This window comes from Galeopterus variegatus, unplaced genomic scaffold (genome assembly GCF_000696425.1).
Source record: "Galeopterus variegatus unplaced genomic scaffold, G_variegatus-3.0.2 Scaffold2472, whole genome shotgun sequence".
Taxonomy (NCBI): Eukaryota; Metazoa; Chordata; class Mammalia; order Dermoptera; family Cynocephalidae; genus Galeopterus; species Galeopterus variegatus.
The window spans coordinates 65278-75421 of record NW_007728583.1 but is presented as its reverse complement, the minus strand read 5'-3'; the positions used below and the strand labels follow the sequence as shown (position 1 = coordinate 75421).

Below are 10144 nucleotides of genomic sequence, written 5' to 3'. Positions count from 1 at the left end.
CAAGAATGTCCTTTCTGTTTGCTTGTTGTAACAACTTCAAAAAGTATAGTTGTTATATCTTCTCCACCCCTGCACCCCGGTTTATTTTGGGTGTGTATGTGTGTGAATTAATTTGTTTATTTTTTAGCTCCCACCAATGAGTGAGAACATGTGGTATTTCTTTTTCTCTGCCTGACTCGTTTCACTCAATATTATTCTCTCAAGGTCCATCCATGTTGTTGCAAATGGCAGTATTAGCTGAGTTTTTATAGCTGAGTAATATTCCATTGTGTATATATACCACATTTTCCGTATCCACTCATCTGATGATGGACATTTGGGCTGATTCCAACTCTTGGCTATTGTAAAGAGTGCTGCAATGAACATTGGGGTACAGGTATGTATAATCATTTTGATGTGATGTATAATCTTTTTGATGTGCTGCCATATTCTGTTTGCTAATGTTTTGTTGAGAATTTTTGTGGCTCTGATCATCAAGGATAGTGGCATGTAGTTTTATTTTTTGTTGTATCTTTGTCTGGTTTTAGTATCAGGGAGAAGCTGGCCTCATAGAATGTGTTTGGGAGAATGGCCTCTGTTTCAATTTTTTGGAGTAGTTTGAAAAGAATTGGTATTAGTTCATCTTTAAAAGTTTGGTAGAGCAGTAAAGCCATCCTGTTCTGATTTTTCTTTGTTGGGAGACTGCTGGTTACTGCTTCAATCATGTTGCTCATTATTGGTGTGTTCAAGTTTTCTATTCCTTCTTGGTTCAGTCTTGGTAGGTTGTATGTATCCAGAAATTTATCCATGTCCTCAGGTTTTCCATTTTTCCAATTTGTTATAGTTATTCATAATAGTCTCTGATGATTCTTTTTATTTCTCTGGTATTGATTGTGTTGTATCCTTTCTTATTTCTGATTTTTGTTATTTCAGTCTTCTGTCTTCTCTTTTCAGTTAGGCTAGCTAATGGTTTGTCTATTTTGTTTATTTTCTCAGAAAACTAACTTTTTGTTTCATTGATCTTTTGTATAGTTTTTTGGGTTTCTTTGTCATTTAGTTCTGCTCTGATATTAATTTTTTTTTTCTGTCTACTGTCTTTAGGATTGGATTGTTTTTGTTTTTCTAGTTCTTTGAGGTGTAATGTTAGGTCATTTATTTGAAGTCTTTCTAGTCTTTTGGTGTAAGCATTTACTGCAATAAACTTCCGTCTTAGTACTGCTTTTGTGGTATCCCTCAGGTTTTGTTATAGCATGTCTTTAGTCTTCTGTCCTGAAAAAAAGTTTGAAGAACTTTTTTGATTTACTGTTTAATTTTTTCTTGGACCATAGGTCATTCAGGAGCATGTTGTTTAATTTCCATGTATTTGTATAGCTTCTAGAGTTTGATTTGTTATTGATTTCTAGTTTTAATCTGTTGTGGCCTGAAAAGATACTTGAAATGATTTCAGTTGTTTTGATTTGTTTGATTTGAGATTTGATTTGTGACCTACTGGTCTATCCTGGAGAATTTCCATGTTGAAGAGAAGAAAGCATATTCTGTACTTGTTGGATGAAATGTTTTATAGATATCTGCCAAATCTAATTGGTCTTATGTATAGTTTAGATACTGTGTTTCTCTCTTGATTTGTTGCCTGGATGATCTGTCCAATGTTGAAAGAGGGATGTTGAGGTTCCCGACTATTATTGTATTGGAGGCTTATCTCCCTCTTTAGTTCTGGTAGTGTTTGCTTATATATCTGATGCTGTAGTGTCGGGTCATATGAATTTATGATTGTTATGTCTTCTTGCTGGATAGATCCCTTTATCATTATATAATGGCCTTCTTTGTCTCTTTTTTATGGTTTTGGTTTAAAGTCTATTTTATGTGATATAAGAATAGCTACTCCAGCTCACTTTTGATTTCCATTTCTGTGGTATATCTTTTTCCATCCCTTCACTATGTCTTTATAGGTGAGGTGAGTTTCTTATAGGTAGCATATAATTGGGTGTAGCTTTTTAATCCATTCAGCCTGACTGTCTTTTGAGTGGGGAATTCAATCCATTTACATGTAGGTTTGTTATTGAAAAAGTATTGTCCTCTCCTGGCATTTTATTGATTTTTGTTTGGTTGTTTTAAATATCTTTTCTTTCCCTTTTATTGTTTTTCTTCAGTGGTCATTGGTGTTTTGAGGTGGTATGATATAGTTTTCTTTTCTCTTTCTTGTTTGTATATCTGTTCTACCAGTGTGTTTTGTTCTCTCTCATTTATTCAAGGTGGTGATTATTGCTTTTTGGATTTCAGATGTAGGACTCCCTTGAAGATTTCTTGTAGTGCTGGTTCTGTGGTGGTGAAACAGTTTTGTTTGTTTGGGAAGTACACTATTTCTCCTTCATTTCTGAAGGATAACCTTGTTGAGCATAGTATTCTTGGTTGGCAGTTTTTTTCTTTTAGTACTTTGAATATATCATTCCAATCTCTTTTGGCATATAGAGTTTCTGCTGAGAAATCTGTTGTTATTCTGATGGGAACTCCCTTATAGGTGACTTGGCACTATTCTCTTGCTCTTTTTAGGATTCTGTCTTTGTCTTTGAGTTTTGCCAGTTTGAATATAATGTGTCTTGGAGATGACCTTTTGAATTGAATCTGTTTGGGGATTTTGAGCCTCTTGGATCTGTAAGTCTGTATCTCTTCCAAACCTGAGAAGTCTTCTGCTATTATTTCATCGAATATATTTTCAATTCCTTTTCCTTTCTCTTCCTCTCTTTCTCTTCAGATGTTTGTGCACTTGAGGTCATCTGCTAGCTCTTGTAGATTTTCTTCATTCTGTTTAATTTTTTTTTGTCTGCCCAGGTTATCTCAAGAAGACTGTGTTCAAGATCAGAAATTCTTTCTTCTGCTTGCTCTAGGCTGTTGCTTAAGCTCTCAGTTGTGTGTTTTTTAATTTTATTGAATGAATCCTTCAGTTCCAGGAGTTCTGCTACATTCTTTTTTTCTTTTTTTCCTTTTTGTCTTTTTTACTGACCGGTAACGGGATCGCAACCCGCAGTATCGCGCCTGTACCGGGGACCGGCAACAGGATCGCAACCCTCAGTATTGCGCCCGCACAGTGCTCAGCCAGTGAACGGGAACCAGTCTCCACATGGGATCCGAACCCTTGGCGGGAGCGCCGCCACACTCCCAAGTGGCACACTCTCCAGTGCACCACCGGACCGGCCCTACATTCTTTTTAAAGTATCTATCTCTTTGTATATTTCCTCCTTCATATCCTGAAGAGTATTTCCCATTTTGTTATGTTATTTAACTGAGTCTTCTTGTATCTTATTGAGTTTCCTTAAGATTGTTGCTCAGAATTCCTTTTCAGTCATTTGAAGGGTTTCCTTGCTCTATGGGATCTGTTACTTGAGAGTTATTATATTCCTTTAGTGGTGTCTTTTTTTAAAAAAGTTTTTGAATTCTCATATTTCTAGTGTCCCTACATTGATGTCTGGTCATCTAGTAGAGCAGTTGCTTCTTCTGTTACTCTGGAGAAGCTTTTGAGGAGAGAGACTCCCTTCTGTAGATGTGTTTTATTGATTGTTGAGTAGGATGTTTTAGTTTTGGTGCTGGGTAGATGCAGTAGTGTAGTCTCCATGTGGTTACTCTGGCTGTATTCAGTGTTGGAGTTGCATGTGAGTACCTCCAAGGCCTAGGTGCTGGGGCACTTAGTAGTTCCTTGCTGAGATAGTGACACTGTGTTGGGTCATTGAGGACATGGGTGAGATCTTGAGTTCATGCGTGAAGTGCCTAGATGCCCTGTCAGTCTTTGGCTGGGTAGCAGGATGACTCTGGGCAGGCTTGTTGGCACCCTGGCTAGTGTCCTGTAACCCTGATGGGTGCAGTAGGGCATACTAGAACTCCTCAGATTGAATGAATGACCCAGGGTCGGGTTTCTCTTTCCTCATTCCTACAGGCAGAGGCTCCTTCTGGGTCCTGCTTCCTCTGGTTGGGGGATGGGTTGGTGGTGGCTAGGAATTTTCTTCTGTACTCTATTTGGCTATTCTGGGTGTCTGCACTCTTCAAGAGCTCTGTGCATATCTTTCCCCGGGTCCAGGCACTCATGTGGGCTGCACATGTAACTCCCACGCCCAGGTGCATGACTGTGGGGGCATCATAATTTCTCCTGTGTGTTGGGCTACTGTGACTCAGGTCTGTGCTTGCTTACCTCTTTCTGATGTCTCCACTCTTATGTCAATGCAGTTGACTAGGTGGCAGCAGTGGTGGTGGCAAGGGGGCCTATGTGGCACGAACAGTGGGAGCTGTGCTGCAGGTGGCCGCAGCAGGGAGTGGGATGAACCGATGCCCTGTTTCAATATGTGCAAAATTCTAAAGAAACTCATAGGAGGGAGAAACCTGTTCAGCCTGAAGGCTACTGGAGAGTCTAAAGTTGCCATGTGGACCAGACCTCAATTGTTGAAATTTTTGTTGATTATTTACTGATTATATCTTCCTATTTCTCTTTTATCCTAGGGATTTTACTAGGGAATAAAAATGATGAAAACAGCAAATATTCAGATTCCCAAATGCACATTGAGCTTCTGCAAGTGTCCAGCTCATTTGGGAAGGAGGACTTGGGACTGTTGCCCAAAGCCCTGGAGCAGAGGGTGTGGTTATGGGGGGAACCGAGCCATGAAAAACTCATTTTAAAAGTCTTTCTGAGCCAAAAGGATGTCTCTCCATGAGTCTGTTTTCTACAGCCCTATCTGCTACTTCACCTGATGCTCCCTAGGGGTTCTCAACCAAGCTTTCTTCCCCCAGGCTGCTTTAAGCCAAATCCGCTCTCTTATGTCTTTTCTCTTCTGCCCTGATTTGACGTGTGGAGTTGGAAGAGCTTGAAGGGAATCATAGAACCTGCCCTGCCCATTCTACCCACATTGCCCTCTGACCAAGCAGGTTTTTATTGAACATCTGCTCTGAGCAGGGTGCTCTGGTAATCTACCCTCAATACCATTCACACGCCTACACATCCTCATCTCATTCTTCCTACAAATCTCAGTTTACCTTTTGCACCTCCGCTGCCTCCCCCTCCTACCATCACTTGTACCCCTCTGCTCTGTTCATCCCACCTCTGAGGTTTCCTTGATGACTCCCACCACTGTGCATTATCCCACAGAACAACTCTTCCTACAGATGCTGGCAGTGTCTCCCCTCACACCTGCTGGTCATTGTTCAGTGTCATCCAAACACACCTCCAGGCTCCTCTTTTCCTAGCCTCATCCCTCTCCAATTCCCAGGATTTTGAGGCACAGTTCCCACAGCTGAGCTGTCCTGCTAGTTGGTTCTCTGCATTGCTTAAGGGAACAGTAATGGCTTCCCCTGAGGCAGATGCTGAGCAAGACAAGCTGATTCTCTTCAGGACCCACCTCTACCACCCGTCGTTGATTCTAGACCTATCACTAGACTCAAGGCCCAGCAGGCCCCTAAAGGTGAAGTACAAAGTATAACCCATGAGGAGATGCATTACACTCCAAAAGAACTAAATGAATTTTCTACCTCATACAAGTAGAAACTGGGAGAATATGTATAGAAATGGTATTTACATGATTGGGCCTGAGCATGTCCTCAAGGCACCAGTAAGTTACATGAAGAAGTGGCCCAAATGTCCATGGTTCTTACTTCTGCTATACTACCTTCTCTTCCCCAGCCTGCACCTGTGGCCTCATGGGGAGTTCCCTATGATCAGTTGACAGAAGAAGACAAGACTAGAGTCTGGTTTACAGATGGTTCCACACGATATGCAGGCACCACCCAAAAGTGGACAGCTGTGGCACTGTACCCCCTTTTCTGGGACATCCCTGAAGGACAGTGGTGAGCAGAAATCTTCTCAGTGGGCAGAACTTCAGGCAGTGCACTTGGTTGTGCACTTTGCTTGGAAGGAGAAATGGCCAGTTGTGTGATTATATACTGATTTGTGGGCTGTAGCTAATGGTTTGGCCAGATAGTCAGGGATGTGGAAGGAACATGATTGGAAAATTGGTGAGAAAGTGATTTGGGGAAGAGATGTGTGGATAGACCTCTCTTGAGTGGGGAAAGGATGTGAAGATATTTGTTTCTCATGTGAATGCCCATCAAAGGTTGACCTCAGCAGAGGGGGACTTTAATAATCAGGTGGATAAGATGACCCGTTCTGCGGATACTAGTCAGCTTTTCTCCAGCCATCCCTGTCATTGCCTAGTGGGCTCATGAGCAAAGTGGCCATGGTAGCAGGGATGGAGGTTATGCATGGGCTCAGCAACATGGACTTCCACTCACCAAGGCTGATCTGTCTATGGCAACCGCTGAGTGCCCAGTCTGCCAGCATCAGAGGCCAACACTGAGCCCCCGATATGGCACCATTCCCTGGGGTGATCAGCCAACCACCTGGTGACAGGTTGATTAGATTGGACCACTTCCATCATGGAAGAGACAGCATTTTGTCGAATAGGCACTTACTCTGGATATGGATTTGCCTTACCAGCATGAAATGCTTTTGCCAAAACTACCATCCATGGACTCATGGAATGCCTTATTCACCATCATGGCATTCCACACAGCATTGCTGCTGACCAAGGAACTCACTTCACAGCTAAAGAAGTATGGCAGTTGGCTCATGCTCATGGAATTCACTGGTCTTATCATGTTCCCCATCATCCTGAAGCAGCTGGTCTGATAGAACAGTGGAATGGCCTTTTGAAGTCACAGTTACAGCACCAGCTAGGTGACAATACCTTGCAGGGCTGGGGCCAAGTGTTACAGAAGGCTGTATATGCTCTAAATCAGTGCCCAATATATGGTACTGTTTCTCCCATAGTCAGTATTCACAAGTCCAGGAATCAAGGTGTGGAAACAGAAGTGGCACCACTCACCATTACTGATAGGACCCATCAACAAAATTTTTGCTTCTTGTCCTCGCAACTTTATACTCTGCTGGTCTAGAGGTCTTGGTTCTGGAGGGAGGAATGCGTCCATCAGGAGACACGAAAATGACCCCATTGAACTGGAAGTTAAGGCTGCCACCTGGCCACTTTGAGCTCCTTGTGCCTCTGAGTCAACAGGCTAAGAAAGGAGTTACTGTGTTGGCACGGGTGATTGACCCAGACTACCATGGGGAAGTTGGACTACTACTTCACAATGGAGGTAAGGAAGATTATATCTAGAATACAGGAGATCCCTTAGGATGTCTCTTAGTACTACCATGCCCTGTGATTAAGGTCAATGGAAAATTACAGCAATCAAATCCAGGCAAGACTACAAATGGCCCAGACTCTTCAGGGATGAAGGTTTGGGTCACTCCACCACGTAAAGAACCATGACTAGCTGAGGTGCTCGCTGAAGGCAAAGGGAATACAGAATGGGTAGTAGAAGAAGGTATAAATACCAGCTTTGACCACATGACCAGTTGCAGAAATGAGGATTGTAATTGTTCTCCCTGTTGTGTTAAGAATATGTCTCTATGTATATATACTGTACCCATATTAAGCAATTATCTTTGTTCTCTATCATGTTCTTGTTCTCTATCATGTACCATGAGACTTACTGACTTTATACCAGCATTTAAATATTGTTAGCCTTACCTCACAGTATTTGTAATTTTAAGTTGTGGGATATTGGGAGAAGGGTAAATATCATCTAAGGACTTTACCTTTTCTTCTTGGAAAGGGATTAATGTGTGTCTGGTTATATGCAGGATAGTGTATCATGTTAGGCGAAACTGTTATGTTATTGTACCGTTTGAAAATTAAGTGTGATTTAAGGAGATAGTACGGACACCAGGTTGACAAGGGTTGGACTTGTGAAGGTTAATTCTAGGTGTCAACTTGGTTAGATGAAGGAAAGCTGAGGTAAAGCTATCCTTTTAGGTGTGTCCAGGATAGTGTTTCCAGCAGAGATCAGTGGACTGGGTGGAAAAGACCCACCCTCAATGTGGGCAGGAACCATCCAATCTGCTGGGGGTCCAGAGAGAACAAAAGACAGAGGAAAAGGGTGAAACTTTCTCTCTACCCACTGGAGATGGAATACACGCCTCTCTCGTGTCTGTGGACATCAGAGGTCGAGACGCTTCAGCTTTTGGGCTCCTGGACTTACACCAAGCACACCATCAGCTTCCCTGGTTTTGAGGCCTTTGGACTTGGACTGAGCCATGCTACCAGCATCCAGTTTATAGGTGGCCTATCGTGAGACTTTTCTTCATATAATTATAACATATCCTATGGACTCTGTCTCTCTGGAGAACCCTGACTAATACACTCACCCCATGAGTCTGTTTCCTCCAGCCCTATCTGCTACTTCACCTGATGCTCCCTAGGGGTTCTCAACCAAGCTTTCTTCCCCCAGGCTGCTTTAAGCCAAATCCGCTCTCTTATGTCTTTTCTCTTCTGCCCTGATTTGACGTGTGGAGTTGGAAGAGCTTGAAGGGAATCATAGAACCTGCCCTGCCCATTCTACCCACATTGCCCTCTGACCCAGCAGGTTTTTATTGAACATCTGCTCTGAGCAGGGTGCTCTGGTAATCTACCCTCAATACCATTCACACGCCTACACATCCTCATCTCATTCTTCCTACAAATCTCAGTTTACCTTTTGCACCTCTGCTGCCTCCCCCTCCTACCATCACTTGTACCCCTCTGCTCTGTTCATCCCACCTCTGAGGTTTCCTTGATGACTCCCACCACTGTGCATTATCCCACAGAACAACTCTTCCTACAGATGCTGGCAGTGTCTCCCCTCACACCTGCTGGTCATTGTTCAGTGTCATCCAAACACACCTCCAGGCTCCTCTTTTCCTAGCCTCATCCCTCTCCAATTCCCAGGATTTTGAGGCACAGTTCCCACAGCTGAGCTGTCCTGCTAGTTGGTTCTTGGCAGTCCTCTGTGACTATCAATGGCAAGTTCTCTCTCGCATCTCAGCAAATGGACCTGATGAAATAAGAAAGGGGCCCTGGGCCTTGAGGGGCCGGACTCAGGAGACTCAAATACTGTTACTCCTGGAAAATGAGGAAGTGAGATGAGGACAGTGTATCCTAGGAGGTGTGGAGGGGTGTAAAAGAGGAAGGATCTATGAAAGGAGATATAGCAGTTAGTGGAAAACTAAGATAGCTACTTTACAGCCCTTCCTCTCATGGTGTTGGGTATAAATTTGGACTTTAAAGTTAAGAAACATCTTGAGAGAGAAAGACTGGGTAGTAGAAGCCACAACATTATACTAGCCACAGGGAAGCAGCATGAGGAAGAGGTTTTCCCTTAGTTACTCTTTCCTTGGCTGTCTCATAACATTCTCAATCCTTTGCACATACCTACACAGCCTCGTCTCATCCTTCCTACAAATCTCAATCCACCCTGATACTCTAATCAAGTTCTGGGAAGGTTGGGAGAAATACCTTATACAAGAATGCTGTCAGGGGCTAGAACTGTAGCCTGTCTCTCTCCCTTCCTCCCATCTTTCTATCACTGTTCAAGGGGTATAGGCTTCTCTTCTGCCCTAGGGAACGGAAGGCCCTCTTCCTGAGCACTGAGCCAGGAGTGTGATCGTTAGAGCTGGACATCCTCAGCCAAAGGCTCTCTTTCTGAGTCCCCTCAAGATTGTGATGCAGATGTAAGGGTGTTCAGGATGCCGACCTTGCTGACCCTTCTCTCTAAAAACCTTGTCCCTCTAAAGTTATCCCAGAACTTTTGGCTCCATTTTCCACCACAACAAGCATACTGACCCCTTGTCATCTCTCCCATTCACTGTGCTGTGTTCCTGGGAGAGATAATAGGCTTACTGGATAACACTGAGGAAGCGACCGTGATTCTCTAGCTGGGAAGGAAGGACAGTGGGCCATGGCAGAAGCCCCCACAGCCTGTCTCAGAGTCTGGTCCCTTGAAGGGATAGGCCCCTGGGAATTGTTCCCTGAGCCAGATCCTCCAGGAATAGCCGCTCAGCACTTACCTGGAGTGGCCTCACTCTGAACCACGGGACTGAGTGGCACCATGAGCAACACCATCAGAGCTGCTGTCCTCGGGGCCTCAGGGACCTGCAGGACCATCATGGAACTGGAAAAGGATGGTGAGATGGAGAAAACAACAGTCAGGGAATGAAGGACTCACTAAATGGAGCTCCCATCTGAAACATTAAAGACCATGAACCAAAGTAGTCTGCTATGACCGTGGGATTGGACAGCATCTGAGAAAA

The 10144-nt window shown here is 43.6% G+C and overlaps 1 protein-coding gene across 1 annotated transcript in view; it reads right to left on the bottom strand.

The window, feature by feature from the left end:
• Nucleotides 1-10001, bottom strand: part of LOC103597933 (HLA class II histocompatibility antigen, DP beta 1 chain) — a 20680-nt gene extending 10679 nt beyond the window's left edge. The window contains exon 1 of the mRNA XM_008581812.1: nucleotides 9902-10001. Within this exon, the coding sequence (XP_008580034.1) occupies nucleotides 9902-10001 (100 nt within the window). The remainder of the gene's footprint in view (nucleotides 1-9901) is intronic.
• Between the last annotated feature and the right edge of the window lie 143 nt (nucleotides 10002-10144).